This window comes from Pinus tabuliformis, chromosome 5_1, assembly GCF_031772625.1.
Source record: "Pinus tabuliformis cultivar Carrire ecotype Pingquan chromosome 5_1, CPIR1, whole genome shotgun sequence".
NCBI lineage: Eukaryota > Viridiplantae > Streptophyta > Pinopsida > Pinales > Pinaceae > Pinus > Pinus tabuliformis.
In genome coordinates, this window is record NC_142305.1 from 907,648,096 (window position 1) to 907,672,704 (window position 24,609).

General features: G+C 34.5%; 1 protein-coding gene across 1 annotated transcript in view; it reads left to right on the plus strand.

Moving 5' to 3' along the window:
- The first annotated feature begins 365 nt into the window (after positions 1 to 365).
- The window catches only part of LOC149167758 (transportin MOS14-like), a 215,925-nt gene continuing 191,681 nt past the window's right edge, over positions 366 to 24,609 (plus strand). The window contains exons 1-9 of the mRNA XM_089431588.1: positions 366 to 668; positions 3,022 to 3,099; positions 3,332 to 3,394; positions 3,629 to 3,676; positions 3,794 to 3,940; positions 5,094 to 5,225; positions 6,122 to 6,162; positions 6,302 to 6,393; positions 6,538 to 6,665. Of these exons, the coding sequence (XP_089287714.1) occupies positions 537 to 668; positions 3,022 to 3,099; positions 3,332 to 3,394; positions 3,629 to 3,676; positions 3,794 to 3,940; positions 5,094 to 5,225; positions 6,122 to 6,162; positions 6,302 to 6,393; positions 6,538 to 6,665 (861 nt within the window). The 5' untranslated portion in view covers positions 366 to 536. The remainder of the gene's footprint in view (positions 669 to 3,021; positions 3,100 to 3,331; positions 3,395 to 3,628; positions 3,677 to 3,793; positions 3,941 to 5,093; positions 5,226 to 6,121; positions 6,163 to 6,301; positions 6,394 to 6,537; positions 6,666 to 24,609) is intronic.

Below are 24,609 nucleotides of genomic sequence, written 5' to 3' on the forward strand. Positions count from 1 at the left end.
TTCAATATAATTAAAAAATAAAAATAAAATTTTGAGGTGTCAAACTTGTACGGACATTGAATCGACAGTTTCCTTACTTGAGATTTTACATTTGCAAAATTTAGACAAGGAACCTGTCGCTTAATGTTCCAAGTTTGCATGAGCCTAACCTTTCTTCGTGGCATGTGACCTAACGCTGGCGGCGGTGGTGGCGCCGCTCACGAGGACGATGATCTTGGGGGAGAGTCAGTTATGCTGCACCGGCGGCGCCGCCAAAGAGGATGATCTCCAGATAAAAGTCGGTTATTTGGCGGTTGGCGGGCGTAAGCGAAGGCCTTTAAGGGGATAGAGCTTGTGTGAGACCAATCTTGGGCACAAGAATTTGGAACCAGCTGCATGCAGGTTAACGCTGTGAGGGTAACGGCAACCACCATTGTTACGTTTTAACAATTAGCTTGCCCTCACCAGTAACAGTAACAGAAGCAGCAGCAGTAGAATTCGAAATTGCCCTCGTTTCCTCTACTCAAGTAATTAATTGTCACAGAGGGGGTATAAAAATGTCATCTGCAGATGTGAAAACCACACTTCAGGAGGCTCTAAAGGCTCTCTACCATCATCCGGACCAGCAAATTCGCAAGGACGCTAACAGATGGTTGCAAGAATTCCAGAGAAACGTGGACGCGTGGCAGGTATCAGTCTTATTCCATATTTTTCGAAAATTAATTTGCACTCAGCATAGTTCGGATATACATTGTATATATACATTTCACATCCAACTGTGTATATCTCAGCAATATATATACATCATTATTACTCTCCAATTGAATGTATAATATCCACTATTTTTGCAACCCAACTCATTCACATTATTGTTATTATTAATTACATGCTACAACAACTGTCGTAGTCCTCCTTGAGCCAAATCACAGATTTTCAGACTATGCAACTTGCAGAAATTCATGTTTTTAAGGCATCTTATTATTGTCTGAGATCAAGAATTAAAAACAGCTAATCCAGGGAGTGAGAAACGAATATGGTGGAGTACTGTTTTTTACTATGCGTTTTATTTAAAATTTGGTAAAATTGTTGGAATGATAGATTTGAATGGTTAAAGTTATATAGATCAGTGCAATGAGTTTATCAATGCCATTAATACTCTAAATTCAAAACCAATACTTTTTAATGAACTAAAAATAGTGATTTTATCAATGCCATTAATACTCTAAATTCAAAACTAATACTTTTTTAATGAACTAAAAATAGTGATTTTACTTTGTCCCCGTACTTTTTTCAAAACCAAAAACTTAAAACTTTATCTGAGAAGTAGTCTACTGAAACCAAAAACATAAAACAATTACACTGATTTAAGGAGTAGTTTATCTAGGTCATAAATTTGCTCAGTAAATAGTAGAAATCTAGGCATGATTTTTTGCTAAAATCTGACAGAATTTTTGGGAAATCTGGGGTACCGCTGTCAAATTTTAGGATTTTGGGTGTCTAGAAAGTTTTTGATAGTGCTGAATCCATTTCCATTAAGACCTCTAATTATACAGAGAGAACTTTTTTAAATCCAAGTTTTTGTTATTCACATATAAAACTCTCTCAACTAATTTGATAGAATAGAAGATCACATATCCCAGCCTCACTTCACCTTGTCTCTCATCTCATCTCTTAAAAATCACCTAAGAATAAGTATCTCTATATTAATTGCATCCTTTTCGAAATATTTCCAAAATCTGCAATTAACCTAAGTCAATTTAAAATCCTAACAGATAAAAAAAATTAGTTATTTGAATCCCAGCAAATGAAAATTCTAATAAAGATTTACTGTTTCAATTAGTTTAACACAAGCTTTTAAGCTATTCTATTCAGAAAATTAATAAAAATTGGTTGTTTTGAATCCCAACAAATGAAAAGTCTAATAAAGATTTACTGTATCAATTAGTTTAGCACAGGCTTTTAAGCTATTCTATTCAGCTTGTAACTATGCATTCTTTTATCACCAGTGTTCAGAATTCAATACGTAAAGTAATGAATAGAGGTTATGCACAATTTTGATTTAGAAATGTGTGTTTTAAGTTTTCTATTCTAGGCTCTGTATACATTCGGGAGTTACCAAACTTTTGAGACATGGTGAAGTAGGAGTACAATCAAATATGAAACATGATGAAATTATTATGAACAGAGCCCTAATATTTATGGAACTATGGCGTGAACAATTAAATCATAATATTGATGGAACTATGGTGTGAACAATTAAATCAAAGTTTCGAGGTTTGATTGGCATGTTTTTATTTTAAAATTAAAATAAATTATTCTTTTATAAAAATTATATTTTTAACTATATAATTTACTTAAATTACAATTTTATCATAATGAAATGATATTTTAATGTTTATGAAATTAAAAATAGTCTATGGGACTATTAGTTTTCTGTTTTTGGTTTTTTGCAATTTAATTTTTTTCTTATTTAAATAACTTTCCAACAATCTCTTCACTGAAAAGACAATGCTAAGAAACCGATGCTAACATATTCCCATAACTTTCTCTGATGTCTTTGAATGCATCACATTTCAAAATGAAATGTTTTTCCCACACACACCCGTTCTTCCCAAGCTTTGTCCCGTTCCACACCTAAGTTGACACGAATTGGTTCTTAATTGAGCAATAAGAACCTTTGCCCTCCACAAAATGCCAGCTCCAATGAACTCTTTTTGTTGTAAATCACACGTAAGATTGAATTCCTTAATATAGTACTTCTTTTTTCTACCTAACTCTTTTCTCATCCCCATACCCATTTACAAAACTTCTCTATAACAAAATTTTTTGGCTCAAATTTATAATTAGATTATGTTCTAGTGTACTTTAGAATGCTGTAATTTGGAAGTTTCTAAAATTTAGTCATGATCAAATTTTGTAATGTTAATCCATTGAAAACTATACATTTTAGAAATTCCTTGAGACTTTTTAAATAACGTGTTTGGTTTGGAATTTCATTTTATGAAGTACAGGTAACTGATCATCAAGATGCTTTTATTTCAGGTGTCAGACAGCCTACTGCATGAACCCAATACCAATTTAGAGACTCTTATGTTTTGCTCTCAGACTCTTAAGACGAAGGTACATAAACACTCTGCCATAGTTAAAGCATTGTAAATTTTAAGAGTGTTTTGAAATTTAATAATTAGAATGAAAGCGAATCATTTAATCGCTTTTTTATTTATAAAATTTCGAAATATTCTTAAAATTTATACTTAAAAATAATCCTCTGTAGTCACTAATTTTATTCTCGGTATTTTAAATTTATTAGTTTCTGTGACATTTAGAAAGTTCTTGAACCATATTATTGCAGGTCCAGCGTGATTTTGAGGAGTTGCCCTCTTCAGCTTTCATATCATTACGGGAATCACTAAAGGCAAGTAGACATTATTTTACAGCATTCAATTGATGCAGCAGTAATTAATTTATCTTCAATATATGTACTAGCTCAAACTCTAAATAATTTCCATCTGACTATAACTGGAAGGGAAAGCAGAGAATTATAGACTTATCTTGAATTTCAAGGCTTCATTGAATTTTTATTAAAATGTTGAAATGATGCTGGAAGTTCTGATATACCTGGTTGCTCAATCATCCCATTGATGTGCAGAACTTGTTGAAAAGGTTTAGCAAAGGTCCAGCCAAGGTTAGAAAACAGGTATACATGGACAACAGCGTAACTAAAATGTACACCATCTTTAGTTTTTATCTCATATTGTCTTGCCTAGTTTCCTCGTAATCTTATTTTTAATCATTCATCAATATCTGTTTACAGATTAGTATAGCAATGGCAGCACTAACAGTGCATGTTCCTGCAAAAGATTGGGGCAGCGGTGGACATTTAAAATGGTTAAGAGATGAGTTGGGTACTACGCCAGAATTCCTTCCTAGCTTTTTAGAACTACTGGAAGTTATGCCAGAGGTAATTTGTTTTAGTCATTTAACCTATACATTATTTATTGATTATGGTGTAATCTATGGAATAAAATTGAATCCACTACATAGTAACAGTCTTAAAAATAATTTTATTACAAAAATTTAGTAGCCTATGTAAATGTTAATTTAACTATAAGTTTACAGCGTACAGTTTCGTTGTTTTATGTTTTAGTGGTGACATTGTAAATTTTTTATCATTTAAATTACATTTTAAAATATTTAAATTATATAAATTGGTTAACAAATCTGTATCAAATATTTAAAAACAAAATTCAAAACTTATAACAGTTATACTGAGCTGTTCCTCAGTTTTAATGGACATGATGATTGATACTTTATTCCAATGATAGATGGATCCTTTATTTCAAATTCATTGGAAGTTGATAGGGTGATAAATATTTTATCTAGGTTTGAGGTTCCAGAATAAAATGATATATATTTTTAGGAATTGGAAATTGTGGAATCATGTTTAAATATATTTTTTTTATAATGAAAAAATGTATTATACTTTAGTTGTTAAATTAGTAGTAGGGACAATTATTACTACTTGACAATTATTACTACTTGTTATTCATGAATGTAGATTGATTCATCACTATTTATTTAAAAAAAACTATATATCTCACTCTTGAGATGCTTAATCTGGATCTTGGATCATTAATCTATTTTCTTTTGTCAGAAAAAAACAAACCCTTAACCAAACAAAAAAAACTTTAAGATATACTCCAGATCCAAAATCATACTGAAACATGTACGCAATGTGTTTGATAATATATGCATTATATATGCATTTTTTTCTCAAATTATATAAGAATTTGGTGTAAGAGAATTTTTATTATACAGCCTGGTTTTTAAATTTTTTACTCTATTCACATTATAATTTAAAAATCAATTATATTAAATAAAATAAAATTTAATAAAAATAATAAACTCACCAAATGTCGATAAGGCATAATCACCCTGATCAATGTTTTATATTTTTCATTGCCAATTATACCCTTTTACAATATGTGTTTTCAATTTTTCATACCAATTATACCCTGTTACAAGATATGTGCTTTAGGGTTTTGTCTTCCCAATTGAAATGGATCTTTGTTAGGTATTATTTTTGAGCTCATGCAGCAGCTATGGTCTTTCAGGAGGCATATAACTACAAAATTGCTGCTCGTCCAGAAAGACGGCGTCATTTTCAGAAAGAACTGACGGAATCGGTGGAGATTGCTTTTAATATCTTGAGTTCTTGCTTGGCCATAGAAGAAATGCTTGAACAGGTAGGCCTAATGCCTTGAAATTACTTTTATCTCTGGAGTGCTTTGAAGGTTATTCAGTTACTATGTTGAAGCTTTCTATTTCGGTGCAAGTATGAGAGTATCCAAATTTTGTGGGTAGCTTTCAGATAATATTATGATATGGATTTTCTAAGAAGCCACAGTTACATTTTCATGTTTGACATTTATTTTGTCTGAGAGATATAGATAGAATACTTATAGGAAACTCTGGGATTTGCATAAAAATTTAGCTTCCACTGCCATTTACCTTCAGTCTGTGATTAAGTTCTCAAAATGTCTTTAATATTAAAATATGGTTAACTCAATCAACTATTCAAAATTGTTTATATTTTTATATTGTTTTATATTCTACAAGATTATAGCATTAAAATTTATCTTGCAGGGAAACTTTTACATTCTCCCTTTTCTGTATTAGTAAGTCAAACCCATGTTTAATGATATAATGAATGCTGTCTATTTATCTTGCATGGAAACATTTACATTCTCCTTATTCTGTACTAGTAAGTAAAACCCATGTTTAATGATATAATGAAATGCTGTTATAAATAGACAGTTTTGTTTCAAAAAATTTAATTTATGGTTTGGTTTTGTTTGAGGTTCTAATGCATCTTTACTTAATTAAAAGAAGAAATCTCAATCAACCATATAACTTATGTTTTGATGTTTTATGTCAGTATGTGGTGATTTGGGTTGAAACCTTTACATCCTCCTATTAGCTGCTTCAACCAGTGTTATTTTTAATGTTTGCAGCAATCAAAGAACTGTCTGGTGATATAAATGATGGCAGTATGATAAATAATGGCAACATGATAAATTTGGAATAGATGGATTTGACAAAAATGATAAAAATTAAATGCTAGTAAATGCGTGTTTTGCAGGTTTTGGATGCTTTTTCATCCTGGCTACGACTAAGTTCTGGGCAAGTTTCTCAATTTCATCATTTTGTTTTAGATTCACTCAATTGTTCTCCATAACTTATAACTCGAATAATCCTTTAAAAAGAAAAAGAGGCCTTGTTTTTGTCAAAGACTGCTCATATGATGCTTCTTCCTTGTCAGATTCCAATCCAGCACTCTTGCTTCTCATGCTCTAGTCCAAGCATCTCTTGGTGCTTTGAACTCAGACAAGCTTTTTGATACAGCAGTTAATGGTATGTTTTTATTGGATAGTTAGTGATTTCCAATCTTAATTTGCTTTTCCTAGCCCAAGCGAAGTGATATTTATGTGGATTTTGAGGACAGTGGGGGCTTTGTAAAATGAATTAAAAAATTGAGCCTTTGACTTCTTTGTGCAGCTGTCTGTGAATTGATACGTTACACAGTTTCAGGAAGCCCTGGTGGTATTACAGAACAAATGCCTTTGATTCAGGTGCTTGTGCCTCATGTCATGAAACTCAGGCCACGTTTCAGGACTTCATTAGAGGTATATTTTATCAATCCATTTTATATTTACGATGGAACCTTGTCAGTATATTTGGCCTTATGTTCACAATGGTGCGAGATATGAAATTTTATTGAAATGTACATTATATATTGCTTTTGCAGAGTGCCAAAGGCCATCAAGGATCTGGAATGGGTCAAGAGGTATGTTTCCCTGAAATAACTATTCCCACCCATGTCTGAATATCTAAGCATGGCTTATTGCTGAATATCTAAAAATGGGTTAGGAATGGTCTGCATGAATTGTTGAGTTTTGTAGAATAGATTCTTTATAATAAGAGTGTTTTATAATGGAAAATTATATAAATATAAAGGTAAGAAGTTTTGTTTTAAGGTAGACAAATTATTTGGGACAATTTTTTGTTGGGTAAGTATTTTAATCTCATCAATCTAGGAAGTATTTAGTTGGAAAGAATTTCTCAAATCTAGTAAGTGCAAATAATAAGTGCAAACAACTTTTTAAAAATTAGGAAAGACAATCTGGGGATTAAGAATGAAAGTCTACAATTTAACTTAAAGAATTACCACCTTTACTTAATAATACTTAATAATCATAACAACTCAAATAAAATCACAAACCTAACAAAGTAAGATTCCCTCCTAGAGACTTTTATAACAACTCAAATAAAATCACACACCTAACAAAGTAAGATTCCTTCCTAGAAACTATAGAAAAAATCTAAAGTCTAAGATAAAGAATTACCACCTTTACCTAATAATACTTAATAGTCATAAAAACTCAAATAAGATTACATGTAGCCAGTAGAAATATTTCTACTCTAAATTCCTTTCTAGAGACCATAGAAAAAGTCTAAAGTCTAAGATAAAGAATTACCACCTTTACCTAATAATACTTAATAATCATAAAAACTCAAATAAGATTACATATAGCCAATAGAAATATTTCTACTCTAAGGACAATAAAATTAGTTATCTTCCTCCATTATTTCTAAGGGTTTTATATTTTAAATTTTAAAGATTCAATCACATGGAATAAAGTGAATGAATAACTTTATTCCATGGTTGTTAAATAACTGAACCTACCATCAACATAAATTCAGATTTTCATTAAAAACTATGTTAATTAGTTATCATTCTCCATCATTTCTGAGGGTTTTATATTATAAATTTTAAAGATTCAATCACATGGAATAATGTGAATGAATAACTTTATTCCATGATTGTTAAATAACTGAACCTATCATCAACATAAATTCAGATTTTCATTACAAAGCCATGTTATCTTTCCATATGTATGAAAAGGGAGAATAATATCCACCTATCCATATTTTATTTCCTCTCTCATAACCTAAGTAAGGTATATATATCACTTCCAATTTTAAATCACCCTCATTATAAAGAAATATAAATGGTTGTATTCTTTCCTGCAACATTTATTTGTTTAGAAAGCAAGCTTGTTTCAGTAAGCATCAAATACATTGTTACATACACCCATAGACATTGCATTTACAAAAAGCAAGTTTGTTTCAGTACTCATCAAATAGATTGTGACAATACACCTGGTAGACATCGCCTTTACGATTTATTATTGGTTGTAAGAAGGTTACAATTCTGATTTACTTTAATTTTGGTGGGGGATAAAGGGCACACAAATTGGGAAAATAATGTGGGGATCTTTGAATATTGTAGTTCAAAGATTGTGGTGCATAGTTAATATTTATTGTTAATTATAATTATTTAATTAAATTAATATAAAATAAAAATAAAAATTTATTGCATTGTTAAACTTAATTGAGTTTTTAAAATACATTTATTTTTAAATATTGTATATTGTCTAATGAAACTGATTTTTTTTTTTTTATAATTAATAATAATTTTACAATATAAATATTTGAATTAATAATAATTAAAATAAAAAAATACACCAATGAAATTAAAAAGAGATCACATCCTACAAATAATAATATAACTTTTTTAGAAACCAATTATATAATATAATATAATAATATGATATGATATAATATAAATATTGAGCTAAATGTAAATATGACAAATATTATTACACTAACTTATCATTTCAGATTCTTACGAATTACTAGAGAATAAGATAAATATTAACAAAGTAATACATTGTTTATATATATATATATCTATATCTATATATATATATATATATATATATATATATATATATATATATATATATATATATAAACTTATATTTAGTAAAAATCAATTTAAAATCTTACTCAGTAAGTCCATAAAAATGTACGGAGCAAAAGTTGAAGTTGAAGTTGAATTTAGGGATTTAAGTTTTTAAGGAAGTGGAGCCGCAACAACACCATGGACAAGTAAAACCTTCAATAACAGTCCTCTGAAGGAGAGAGTGACTCTCAGGGTGAAAGGAGCCAACAAGAGTAATGGGATTTTGATGAGGGAGGGTTAATGTAAAAATGGCTAGAGAGAGCCAGTGTAGAAGAGGGTCAGTGTTGGTTGGATGATAATACATGCGCCACTATGTGAGGTCAATGAGATTGAGGCAACCCACACAAATGGATTGATGTAGTTGATTTTGAAGAAAGGAGAAGTTATAGCCATTTTTGCATTGAATAGTGCTTGTGTTAGAGAGCTTGGACTCAAGTAGTTGTTTAGATAAAGAGTTTTTTCAGTGCCTTTGTTCTCGCTTTGGGGTGGTGGGTTTTTTCCTTTGGATTTTGGCTTTATTGGCTATTAAGGTCTGGGTTTCAATTTGCATTTGCTTTGCTTTTGGGTCCCTAAAGAGACTTTTGTCTTTTTCCATGAATGGCGTCAATTGATGGGACCTCATCTCATGATTTGGGCTTGCCTCTTGACTTTTCTTCTGCATCAGGTTTCACACTTGTCTTAGTTGGTATACAAAACCACTCTTTGGTTATGTGAGCTCCCTCCTCTCATCTCACAAGTCTAAACCTCTCCACCCCTCTGCAGAATAACCTATCTCTTGGTCTTGATACTGATATCAGTAGGACAACAAGCTTATCAACTTGGGCTTTGATGGTCTGTTTCTTCTACATTTCACTCTTCTTTTCTCATATTAAGTCATTGGTTTGGTTTAATTGGAAATCCTTGTTGGGGTATTTCCCGACGATAAGCATATTGGTGAATTAGTGGATACGCTTCCACTTTTTGGATGAGGGGGATCTCATTAAGATCTATCATCAGGCTTGAGTACTCGAGAGAGGTTATTTGTGGCTTCAACGCCAGAGTGTTGGGGTTAACCCTTTAGTAGAAAAACCTAAATCATAATATTTTATAGGTGAAGTTGGTAGGTTTTCCTCTGGAATTGTGGTCGAAGCAGGTTGTTGAGTTGGTTTTGGACTGTATTGGGTGATTTATATACTTCGGTGAAAGATCTAAGCAACCAACCCTATTTTATTTTTTTATTTTTTTAAATACTAAAAATACAACCATAAGAAAATAGCATTGGGAACTCAATTTTTTTTACGCATTATATAAAACTTTCCTGAATTTCACTTCATTGAACATATCATCTAATTTACATGTTATTAAATAAACCATAATGAAGTCATACAAAAGAATATAATAACAACATAGGTACTATTCACTAGGAGACGAGATTCGAACTTGACTTGCCGCTAATTGCCCTCCTTTGTTGTCAATCACCTCCAAGTGTGAACGTCGACATGCTTAATTCAAATGCAATGACTGATCGGTTGACCTCCCAGCCTACTCCTTGGGTACTCTCCTTCCTCGCGGACCCCCGAGCTACAATGGGGTTGTACAATGGAGGAATGTATTAGCTAGTAGAGGACAACAATCTTTGGCTCAAGAGTCCCCTCTCTAAAGTCCTCGACCTCACCAAACTCACTATAGCTCATAGTCAGTACTCTGACATAGTCTCATCCATCCAACAATAGGGTAAAGAAAAAGTCCTCTCTCCCATGGCCTGCCCCTTCTTTTATAGGAGTCCTCATAGGCAACACTTGGCATCTCATCCATAATTAATTATTTTTTACAATCCCATAGTTTGATTATTCACCAATCCATGTGTCACTCTCTCAAGGATCTCCAAAATTATTTACTTAAATTTTAATTTAAAAATAATATTTTTCCTCACCTCAACAAGATTCCTATTCCTTCTCCTAGTTGTCTTTTGATCCCCCTGTTTACTCCTTAATTTGTGTTCATTACCAATTTCAATTGATAAGTTAAGATTTGATCCCCTATCCACTCCCTAATTTAACTCAAGTTATCTCTTAGATGGATATTTTTATGTTGGTTGTTGCCACATGGAGGTTCTCTAAATTTCTCTAAAATCTAATTTATTAATCTTATTTTAGTTCACCATCCTCTTCTCTTAATTAGGTTTAACTATTTTAGGATTAATATTTATCTTTACATTTATGCCCCTCTTTACCATTTTTACCTAGTTAAACTACATTATCTACCTAATATTTTCTAACATGGGGAGGGTAGAGTTTTTAAGGTAAAATAATTTATTTCTTCAAGCATTCAATGGCTACGAGAGCAAAGTATAGGTGCAACGACAGATACCACTATCATCTCTTATGTTGCCTGCTATAGTGAGACTAATGGTGTCAGGAATCAAGGAATCTACCTCGATACGTGCCCTCGGTAAAATCCTCATGAGTGACCCAACTTTGGGACCTACCCTCATGACATCGTGATCTTCAAGGTGAAGGTGTTTCAACCTTTCCAGCTTAAGTCACAGCGAGAGTGCTAGTGGGTGAGATCAAGGACACTACCCCACCCCTCCCATGCAGTTCCATCCAATTGTACAACCCCATCACCCATATGTGAGTCATTAAGCCAAGCAACTGATTTGTGCCTACAACCACTTACATATCATCAGAATATGGGTAAACATATATAGCAAGTTTAAAAATTGACTTAGAATTTCAAAGATAAAATAATATCAATTTTCATCAAACCAAGTGTCGTCAACTCATCATATGCGAGTGCCTCTGGTGGTTTCCTACCATACTCAATAATCATCAATAACAAGGTTTCTCAGTGTTAGTCATTGTCATAATAGCATCATTAACATTACCTAGTCGTTCGCATCATTGTTCATTGTGAACCAGAACTAATGCAAGTAGGTAACATAGGGGACACATCCATCATGACTATCATCATCATAACATCAATGGAAACATACATATCCATTAAAGCTATCAACATCGTAACATCAATAGAAAACATACCTATCCATTGAAGCTATCATCATCATGATATCCATAGAGAGCATACATATCCTTTACTGATATCATCATAATAAATTCAATAGAGACCAAACATAATCATTTATGCTACAATCATCATAGTATAAATAAAGAACATGCATAACCATTAATGCTACAATCATCATAATACCAATAGAGAACATGCATAACCATTAATGCTATCTTCATCATAATATCAATGGAGAACATACATAAACGTCACAACCACTAATAATAGAGTCATGTGTCTGGATCCAAAACCTGAGGTCCTCAAAGAATAAAGTGTGGGCCTTAGGGCTAAATAAATGTTAATGTCATATCACTGTCAGTCAACTAGAGCAGGGCACTACAAAAGGTATTTAGTTTCTTTTGATAAAAGTATCCTTTGGGTCTTGGTGGAAATGGATTTGTCGAAGGGCTTGTTGGAGGAACTAAACACCTCCATGGGGGCTTCCTCCTTTTGCCAGAGGTTCAATTTTTAGAAGGTGCCTTTTATATGTATAGTTTGTCACCAAACCGAACATTTAAAACCGACTTATCTTGTAAAGTGTGAGCTTGGTCCAAAAAACCCCCTAGTGGGTTCTGGGAAGCACAAGGAGGTATTATCTAGGTCGAATGACGTGGTGAAGGGGTTAATACATGTTAGGTTTTCTCTTTCTTTGGACTATAATCCCCATACTCTGGCCTCCACCCACCTTATGGGGATGCAAAAAGGTTCTTTATCTTTAGTGGAAAACTCCAGGTAGACTCTTTTTGGATTCGACTTCCACTAGTTTTGTTGGGATAAAAGCACTGGAGTAGATAGTTGAGGGTTTGGACATGGGTTTTTAGACTCTTTCTTCCTTGCATGATGGGGTAGAAGATGGAAGGGATACTTACGCTCATGATGTACCTGGGGTGGGGACTTGGTCTTCAATGATGACCACAACTACTCGATCATCTTTACAAACGACTTAGTCCATTATCATGTCATTGGTAGGTAAGCTCATAATTTCCCTATGTGATGATGATATCAATATTTTAGTGTAATGGTTAGTGGTCATGTTGTTTCCTCTTCGATTATTGGTTGTTCTATTGATACCTTTGTTTGTCCCAACCTTACCCTTCGTGCAGGGGGAGTGGAAAATTCCACCATCTTCTCCCACTTTCAAAATTGTCCTTTGAAGTAGAACCCTAGTTTTTTTGTTGTTCATACCTTTAGATGTCCTCTGATATATCTTGTAAGGTTACAATTGCCTTTGATTCAAGGGTTTTGTAGAAATTCCTCATAGATTCAATTTCCTAATTGTAGTTTACTAAAATAATATACTTGAATCTACTCTACTCAATAGCAAAAACAATTAAACGATTCTGAAACCACGAATCATACAAGAAAGAATTCAATCAACACATTACACAATGATTTCCTGGGGAAAGCCACAGCTAAAATCCCCTACTATCTATATATTGCATTAGTAAAAAAATATGAGAAGATTACAATGCTTTACTCAAGCCCGAGCAACCTCTCCACTATCTCTATCTGTCTCGTAGCTTCCTAGATAAGCCCATGCCAATACTTAACCAATTTTTTGCTTGCCCAAGTCCTTATTTCCTTACGTTGTTTCCTTGGGAATTAGCCCCCTATTAATTAGGTAAATTCCTCAATTAGAATTGTGCTACCCTCATAGGCCTTCCTTTGACTGCATGCACCACCTATACACTTCAAATGATTATACAATTGATAGTACACTATCCTTGAACTCCAATCTCAATTGGGCAACTTTCAGATCTGACATGCTTGAGTTATTTATGAGTGAATTATCAGTTAATCAGATGATCACTGTAGGAAACACCACACTGCTAGACCTCCCACTAGTTCCTCTAACAGTTGGAACTAGTTTAACTAACTTTAACTCAGTTAAATTGAGTTAATTAATTACAACTCAAAATAAACACAACTAGGGCCCCTATAATGTAGGAGACACTCTTCATGTTTGACCTTCAACTCGAACTAACTGAGCCAACTAAGTCAATTTAACTTAGTTAACTAATACAAGTTGCCTTGGGATGTGGAATTACAATTTTATTCCTAATTTAATTCAAGGACAAAATTAAATCAGGATCTTTCTTAATGCTATTTTCAACATTTCTTGTTGCAATTTTTGAACACTCCCTCTCAACAAGAAAGGGATTCACATCTATCCTAATTCAGTACCTTTGGAATGTTTTGCATGCAACTATTGTCATTCTTGTTGTTGCTATTGCAACATCTACAACCAAAAAAGCATCCAAACAAAATAAATTGAATCAATTGTGTTTGCAATTGTCTACTGGGAAAAAATGTGTTACTATTGACTCTGTTACTGAGCCTCTTGCTTTGTTGTCAACACTGCTCTGAACTCCTCAGTGTCTGATTGACACTGATCCTCTTACTACTGAATGATGTGGGCCCCATAGCAAGGTAATGATCCATGAAAGAAAACACACCTCAATGGACCCTTCCCAAATTTATGCAACCCTTGGACTAAGATTCTACATCGCTCCACCTTGATCTTGGAGGTATAGTTGCATGTGCTTCCTCTTCCCACTTGGCTCGAACTCTCCCCCTACGCGAGATCTTTACTTGGCCTCCTCGGCTTCTCCAATTTTGGCTGCTCCACAACTTGCTGAGGCTGCTTTTGAGGCTATATATTGACAGGTAATTCATGCTCCCTCTCTACCACCAAATCTCTAACCTTTTCCTTGATCCTCAAGGCTTTGCATGCATCTTGTACCTCAAGTGCATACAAGTTCTTGAATCACACACTGATATGTTTCACCTTTCCCATGGCAATGTGTCTAAGGAAAACCTTTCCTTTGCTAAATATCGCATTGTAGCCATGATCGTTCAATACCGCGACGAAAACAAGATTCTTCTTTAATCCTAGAAAAAACATCACATCTTTGAGTCTGCGAGGGGAGTCAAACTCTGTCTGAAAAGTAATTGTATGATATTGATCGCTTTATACCTTCAATCATCCCCAAAGTCTATTTTCCTGCTTGAGGTCTTTCTCCTCCAAGTCACTAAAGAGATCTCTATTCCCCGTCATATGGAACAAGGCATTGTTGTCAAGATACCACATGCTTCCCATTAATTAGCTTTCCATACATGCAATGAGAGTAATTGTGAAGCTAGAGCTTCACCTGCTGCTGCTACTTCAGGCATCTTATTGCTTGCTTTCTTCTATGGACATTTTGTGGCATAGTGCTTGAACTCGTGACAACGAAAACACTTGATGTTGGACAAGTATTTCTTCTTTCCCTCCTCGCCTTGGGACTTCTTTCCCTTGGCTTTCTTTTCTTTGTTGACTAATGCAAAATCCTCTTCCACTTCTTTGGATGAGGTCCCATCTCTGGTGTTCCACTGAATCTCTTCTTGCACCAAGTCAGACCATAAACGCTCCCACTTTGGTAGCTTCTCCCTCCCATTTATTGAACCTTGGTAGTTGTGCCAGGTCTTGGGAAGGCCTAGAAGTGCTAGGCTGACCATATCATCTTCAAAAATTGTAACACTAACACTTCCAAGCTCATCTCGAACATTGGGTGAACTTGGTCAAGTACTTTGGTATTGTGTCGCCCTTCTCCATCTTGATTTTTCTAAGATTGACCTTCAGTGCTAGCTTCCTATGGTCACTGCTCTTTTGAAACAGGTCTGTTAAGGCCTTCCACATTGCATATGGGGTCTCCTTACCATGGAGGTTTGAGACAATATCATCTCGAACTCCTAGGATAATCCTTCTCGCTTTTGCAACACATTTTCTTCACTCTGCCAAATCTTGAGCATCAGTTGTTGGAGGCTTAGGAATACCTTTGTCTATGAATTCCTTAAGCTCGTTGTCTTCCAACACTGCCTCCATCATGTCCTTCCAAGCAAAATAGTTCAAACTACCCTCAAGGGCATATTTGAGTCTCAATCCATAGAATGACATCCTGCTGGCTCTAAAGTATGATATTGCAAATTCGATTTCATCTGCAAAAGAAAAACTTGTATTCTCCTCTTCTAGAGTGATTTTTACTCTGATACCATGTGGAAATTCCTTGTAGATTCAAACTGTTAATTGTAATTTACTAATACAATAAACTTGAATCTACTCTACTCATCAATGGAAACAATTAAACGATTTTGAAATCACGTAGTATACAAGAGAGAATTCAATCAACACATTACACAATGATTCCCTGGGGAAAGCCACAGCTAAAACCCCCTGCTATTTGTATATTGCATTAGTCATAAAATATGAGAAGATTACAATGCTTTGCTCAAGCCCAAGCAACCTCTGCGTTATCTCTATCCATCTCACAACTTCCTAGACAAGCCCAAGCCAATACTTAACCAATTTTTTGCTTGCCCAAGTCCTTGTTTCCTTGCACTTCCTTGGGAATTAGCCCCCTATTAAGTAGGCAAATTCTTCAATTGGAATTGTGTAATCCTCATAGGCCTTCCTCTAACTACATGCACCACTTGTACAATTCAGATGATTATACAACTGATAGTACATTGTCCTCGAACTCCAATCTCAATTGGGTAACTCTTAGATCTGACATGCATGAGCTAATTATGAGTGAATTATCAGTTAATTGGTTGATCATTGTAGTCAACACCACACTACTAGACCTCCCACTAGTTCCTCCAGCAGTTGGAACTAGTTTAACTGACTTTAACTCAGTTAAACAGAATTAATTAATTACAACTCAAAATAAAATCAACCCGGGCATCTATAATGTATGAGACACTCTACATGACTCAAGTTAGACCCTCAACTTGAATTAATTGATCCAACTAAGTCAATTTAAATTAGTTAACTAATACAAGTTGTCTTGTGATATGGAATTACGATTTTATTCTTAATTTAATTCAAGGACAAAATTAAATTAGGATCTTTCTTGATGTTATTTTCAACATTTCTTGTTGCATTTTTCATTAGGTTTTGGATTCCTCTATTGTCTCCTCTCTAAATTTAGTGGTTATCCCTTCCACTAACCCCTCCCAGGTTTCCCCCTCCCCAAGGGACACTCCTCTCCATACCTTTCAAACTATCCCCGCTTGCAAGAAAAAAAATCCTCTTGTAAGATCCTTGAATTTGATGACAACCTTCTCACATATATTGTTATTTCCCTGGAATCCTTGAGGGCACTTAGAGCTCATAATCCCTCCTCTTAGGGACTTAAATGATCATTCTATCACTCAATATTAAGGAAGTAAGTGACCCTCCCAAATTATGTTCCCTTCGTCATTTGATCGTAGTTCAACATACCTCAATTATTCTGCGCCAAGAGACCATGGTTCCCGCAAATAAAAGCTAGGGAATATTTGTTTAAAGTATGTCTTGGCTGACATGTATGTGTAGTGGACACAAATGGGTGTTTGGGTGGCCTAAAAATTATTTGGAACCCTAGATATGTTTCTCTCCAAGACTTCTCACCTATGGTGGGTATCATATTTGTAGCAACTTTCAAAGGATTTTTTGGCGATGTTGTTTTGGTGAATTTCTATGGACCCTATCAGGATCCCGAGATTTTTTGGAATAAAATCTCCTGTAGTGGTTTGCTAAACACTCCAAACCTTATATTTGTGGGTGATTTGAATGTTATGGTGTCGACTTTGGAGATCTTGATTCTATCTACTCAAATAGACCCCTTTTCAAATTTCATTTCTCATATAATTTTGGAAGCTAATCTTTTTGATATGTAACATGTCCCTATGGGGTCTACCTGAAGTAATGGTTGTTAAGGCGTTAATTTAGGGCTAGATAGTTATTTTTTGTAGATAATTGAATTTTAAAACTTTAACCTGTCCCTATGGGGTCTAGCTAATGTAATGGTCGTTAAGGCATTAATTTAGGGCTAGATAGTTATTTGTTGTATATAATTGCATTTTAAAACTTTTCCAACAATTTACACATTACATTCACCCCATATCATCATAATAAATTATATAGAGAGAACATTAACATCAATAATGCAGTAGAACAATAAAGAACATTAAAAGAAAAACATACACAATAGAGACACCAAGATTTAGTCCCACAAGGGTGAAAACCCAAAAATCAATTCTTTTTTTTCTTAGATATTCATCAAATGTTCAATTGAGATCATAGAATTCAAAACTTGTCGTTTCGAATCAGAAACTGGTCAAATCGGTCAGTTCATTAGCTAACCCCACAAAACTGGTAGAAAAATCTAGTTAGAATTCCCTTCTTACTATTTTTTTGGTCAAATCAGACATAAATCGGTCGATTTATGACAGAACTAGTTGGTTTTCCCAAAAACTAGTCGATTTTGTCATTAATCAGTCGGTTCAATGCCAGGTCAGTTGTGGGCCCATTGAACATGGTTTTTGGGCTTTTGAGGTGGTTTTAGGGAAATTGAGGGTTGTTTCCCTCCAGAAACAACCCCTCCAAGCCAATGAAAGGAGGTCTCCCCTTTCGTTTTCCTCACACATCTCATTTGGATTTTTTGTGGGATTCATTGTGAACTTGGAGAGTGTTGTGTTTTTCCTGGAGCAGTGGAACAACAGAGAATTTGAGCTGAGTAGTAGCCACCATGCTTCCAAAAGCCAAGGATTCTGCATGGGCTCATTGTGATAAGATTGATGGCAATGATCTACAAATATTGTCAAAAATATATTGAAGGAGGGGTACTAATAGGTTCAAGGAACACTTGGATGGGATAGGAGGCCAAGTAAGACCATGTAGAGCACCAAATGAAGTAATAGGGAATATTAGGGCAAAATGCCTTCATAAATTTGAGCCTCAAATCACTTAACCAACAGAGAATTTTGTGACTCAATCAATTGCAAATTTTGAGAGTCGATGCTCAACCAATTGAGTTTGATCATGATGAGAAGTTTCAAGTGATAACATTGATGACTAATATCATATATGTAGAATTGTAGTAGGCCAGTGGCCCCATAGCTGGTAGGATTTTTTTTACTCTAGAGGCCATTTAGAGCCTCATTGATTATATATTTTTGTTGCTGATATGTATTGCACTCAGTACATTGTTGAAAACTGACAACTCGTGGATGAATTTTTAAAAATAAAAGTTTAATTTTTTTTTTATAAAAATAAAATGTCTAAAAAAATAGAATTTCTAAAAATAGAAAGTCTAAAAATGCAAAGTCTAAAATCAGAAAGTCTCAAGATAGTAAATCACCTTGCATCAATTGGTAATCAAGTATCGTTGATGAAGAATCACTTCTCATTAATCAATCCTAATAGTTCAATATCGACTTAATATTTTATCATTAATATTATTATTATTATTATTCTTATGATACTATTATATTATTACTAAACAAAAATTCACTCAATCATGGCTCTCAATAATGTTTTTTTACACTCATTATTGGCATGGCATATTCCTCTTACACTCTCATTAATGCTCTTACACTCTCTTACGCATTAAAGCATGCCATAAAAGATTTTCTTACACTCTCTTACTTTTAATAAAAACATGTCATAAAAGATTCCTCTTACGCACTATTAAATGCGTATGTTACACTCTCTTTTAAAATCATATGGTACAAAGGCATGTGTACCTCCTTAGTGGCATGAGTTACATTTCCTAAACGGGAATATGTTACTTTTCCTCTTGGCATGCGAGTTACTCCTCCTTTGTGGCATGGATTTGTTGCTCCTCCTATATATGTGTGCTTCATTCTTTCTCCCCTTACTACTTGTGCCTTGTGAAAGAAGAATTCAAACTTGAGAGAGACTTGGAGAGAGTTGAAGAATATTGTGAGAGAGAGACTTGGAGAGTAAGAGTAGAACTTGGTGAGCCAAAGTTGATTCAATGCTTCAGTGTTTTAGTGTTGATTTTGTTGAAGGGAAGGATGATTTAGTTTGTGCATCTGCTGCTGCTACCAATGATCTTCATTCTATAACTTGTTCAAATTTGGGTGAATGTATCCATTCTCTTGATCTCTCATTATACATTGTATCTCTGCTAAACATTTGATTTCTAATAGAAGAAGAATTTGATTGGGTTTTCCCTTTGTGGGTTTTGCCCCAATCATTGGACCTAAATTCTTTGTGTCTACTTGTGTTCTTAGCTGTCTTCTATTTTTCATATGGTTTGTATGGTGTATGTTCTATCTACAATTGCTTAATTAATATTGTAGAAGAAATAAGTTTTCGAATAAATAATTGTTGCAACATAGAATGTCAAAATTTCAACATGGTATCAGAGCTTTGGTGAAGACAAGCTCAAGAAGACAAGTTCCATTTGCAACTCTCTTTTTGCTAGAATATCCCTTGTTGTCTGCTCCATTTTTAGCTCTCTTTCTACTGAAATATCTCTTATTGTCTGCTCCATTTGTAGCTCTCTTTCGACTGAAATATTTCTTGTTTTTTTTCTTCATTTGTAGCTCCCTTTCTGTTGGAATATCTCTTTATATCCGCTCTATTTGCAGTTTTATTTCTATTGAAATATCTCTTGTTGTCTCAGTTTATTTTTGTTGGAATATCTCTTCCTATCCACTCTATTTTAAGCTCTCTTTTTGTTTAAATATTTCTTATTGATCCTTCTACTTTGCTTTTTTCTTCCAAAATATCTTTTCTTTTGTTTTTGAATTTTATTGCTGAAATTTTACTATTGAATTTTACTGCTAAAATTTTATTGCTGAAATTTTATTGCTAACGTTCTTCCGAGATTTCAAGGAACCCAATATATGATAGTAATTTTGCAGATAGTAATTAAGGTGTTGCATGTGTTTAATAGTTGTGGTTTTGGTACTTGTTGATGCATGCAAAAGTAAAGGGTAGTTTTACTTATGTTTATGCATGTGCAAGAAAGTGTTGTCTTGAAAAGAAGTTTAATGCATAGAAGGTTATGAAAAGGCAATTGATAGAAATTGAATGTTGAAGATAGGGGGATTTTGAGTCTCTTACATTATATGAGAAAGGTCATAATCTTATGGGTTTTGGTAATTTGATATTAGATTTTATTAACAATAGTGGTTGTAGGTAAGAATCATGACTTTTGCAAAAGATGGAATGATAGTTTTTTAAACTAACCTCTTTTGCAATGGTGAAAGATGGATTATAACTAATATCATTACAAAAAATGAAGTTAATATGTATAATTATGATTACATGCCTCCACTCTGTAATTAAGATTTGAATATTTGTATAAAATCAATGGAAGACGTATCCGTGCATTGATTCATGATAAGTAATCATCAATATAAACCGTGGTACCAAAAGTTCGCTCATCTTCACTCTAAAGCATTACATCATGTGAGAAAGATGGTTTCTGAAATACCTAAGATTAGAGTGGATCATGATGGAGTTTGCCAGGTGGTGTTCAAGAAGATGCATTTCTTCTACCAATGACATGTGAGTTATACACAATGGTAATTTATAGAGGATGGATCAAGAGGGAGCTAATAGCTTCCTTGAAATTTCTTTGTGTCACTGCTCTTGTTTAGATTTATCTTTATAGATCATTGGTTATTCTTCCCGCATGAGTATTTGAATGATTCTTTCACTAACTTCTTGATAAGGATGTTATCAAGAAAAATAGATCTTGAATATCATTAAGGTACATAATAGTGCAGGAAGACTAAAATCCAAGAGGAATTTGGTGCAAGGATAATGAAGGAGCCTCTCTCACATTTAGAAAAGAAAGAAAGACCTTCCTTGTCACTAGGTATACTTTCATTATGTTTATTTACTTTGTTTCTATTGATCTTGATCTTGTTTTGGGATCAACAAGTACATTTGATGAATGTGAGAACCAATTCCTTTATATCAAGATTGAGGAAGATGTCGATCCATCCCATGGCTTAAGTGGACATGAAGTGGACAAGTGCAAGGAAGCTAGAATCAAGTAAGAGATTGCCATACCATATAACCTAGAAAAAAATGGGCACTTAAGGATCTTAGATTGCCTTATCGACTTTCATGTGTCAAAGGAAAAGAGTACCAAGCTAGAAGCTTCAGGTAAGAAAGGTATGATTGTTGGTTATTATGAAAATTTTAAAGCTTACATAATATATGTGCCTCATAAAAGAATTATAGAGTTTAGCAGAGATACAACATTTGATGAAGATGCAGCTCTTTCAAAAGGCCATAAACACTCCTCTTGTTAATGTTGAAAGACCTTAGATGCACAACTAAAGATCCCGAGCCTGAGCTTGATCTTGTTGATAAACCCATGGACCCAATGGAATCCTTGGATCCTTCTCCATGTGCTAGAAGGAGACCTTTATGTCTTCATGACACCCTTTAAGATGTTGATAAACATGCTTTCCCCAAAGGAGCTTTTAGAGAAAGGAAGAAACCATGTTGGTTCCAAGGATATGTTGTAGCTATGAGCAACATTATTCAAGTTGAACCATGCACTTTTGAAGAAGCTATGAAGGCTCAAGTGTGAAAAGATGCAATGGCTAAATAATATGAGTCCATCATTCATAATGATATATGGGAAGTGGTTCAAGACCACAAGGTAAATTTGTTGTGCCTTATAAATGGTTGTATAAAATTAAACATGGTGTTGATGGCAGTATTGAAAAATATAAAGCTAGATTTGTTACCAAAGGGTTCTCTTAGAAAGAGGGAATATACTATGATGAAATCTTTGCACCTATTTCCTATTATATAATCATTCCATGTATTCTGGCTCTAGCTACTAACCAAGGATGGTCCCTTCACCAAATGGATGTGAAGATTGTTTTCCTACATGGCTTCGTCAAGGAAGAGGTATTTGTCAAGCAACCACAAGGCTTTGAAGTACATGACCGGAAAACTCATGTGTATATTGAAGAAATCCCTCTATGGTTTGAAGCAAGCGCAAGAGCTTGGTATGCCCGCATTGATAACTTCTTGATGAAGCTTGGTTTTACCAGAAGCAATGTTGATCCAAATCTCTACTTCAAAATAGTCCAATATATGCTTTTGATTTTGGTATTGTATATTGATGACTTATTCTTAATAGGTGGAGAACCTCTTACCCTCCAATGTAATATGGAGTTAACTTTTGAGTTTGAAGGGAAAGATCTTCATTTGATGCACTGCTTTTTGGACAGGTATGGCAAGAAACCTAGTGATATTTTCCTTTCTCAAGGAAAATATGTTCTCAAGCTGCTAGAAATATTTGGTATGACAAAATGTAAATCCATGAATACTCCAATGGAGATGAACTTAAAGAAGTTGTGTGGTGAAGTTGTAGGTCCTAATTTGGAAAATACTTTTGAGTATCAGCAACTGTTTGGAGCACTAATGTTCTTAGTGAACACTAGACCAAACATATGTTTTGTGGTTGATACTCTGAGCTAATATATGATTAAGCCATCACATGCACACTAGATTGTTGCAAAGCATGTATGGAGGTATTTGCATGGGACCATTAATCTGGGATTGAAATATATTGTCAGTGATATAAGACTACATGAATATGTTGATTGGGCTGGTAACTTTGTTATAGAAAAAGCACATCTGGGTGTTGTTTCAGTTTAGGATCTTCCATGATATATTGGATCAGTAGAAAACATAAGTTTGTAGCCCTTAACATGGACGATGTTGAGTACATTGCTGCTAGCATTGCTAGCTATGAGGTAGTATGGCTGGGGAAGCTCTTTAGAAAGTTGTTTGAGCATGTTTTGGACACAATAATAATTTACTGTGACAATAAGAGTGGGATTTGACTTGCAGAAAATCTCATGTTCCATGACAAGTCCAAGCACATTAAGATCAAATGTCACTATATCTGAGATATGGTGCAGAGAGGAGTAGTAAGACTCATCATATAGCGACTATGACTAGATCCCCGACATTGTTATCAAATCTTTGTCAAAAGGGAAGTTCTTGGTTTTCAGAGAGCGGCTTGGACTAGCAGGTGTGACCCTTCCTAGAGATGGTGGTTAAGATTGATGAGCCTTGGATGTGCAAGATCCTTGTTATGTGTTGACAAGTGGATCCCCCCAAGCAGTGATGAGCCTTGGATGTGCGAGATCCTTGTCATGTGTTGACAAGTGGATCCCCCATGCAGGGATGAGACTTGGTTGTGCGAGATATTTGTCATGTGTTAATAAGTGGATCCCCCCAAGTATAGATGAGCATTGATATCCTTGTCATGTGTTGACAAGTGGATCCCCCCAAGCAGTGATGAGCCTAGGATGTGTGATATGTTTGTCATGTGTTGACAAGTGGATCCCCCTAGCAAAGATGAGACTCATTTATGTGATATCCTTGTCATGTGTTGACAAGTGGATCCCCCTAAGCAGATATGCGACTAAGTTGTGCAAGATCCTTGACAAGTGGGTTATTCCCCCAAGTGGAGATGAGACTTGGTTGTGTGAGATCCTTGTCAAGTGGATTGCCCCCCCCCCCCCAAGTAGAGATGTGACTTGGTTGTGTGAGATCCTTGACAAGTGGGTTATCCCCCCAAGTAGTGATGAGACTTGGCTGTGTAATATCCTTGACAAGTGGGTTATCCCCCCAAATATAGATGTGACTTGGTTGTGTGAGATCCTTGACAAGTGGGTTATCCCCTAAGTAGAGATGAAACTTGGCTATGCATCATGTGTTGACAAGTGGATCCCCCATGCAGGGATGAGACTTGGTTGTGTGAGATATTTGTCATGTGTTGACAAGTGGATCCCCCTAAGCAGAGATGAGCATTGGATGTATGAGATCCTTGTCATGTGTTGACAAATGGATCCCCCCAAGCAGTGATGAGCCTTGGATGTGTGATATGTTTGTC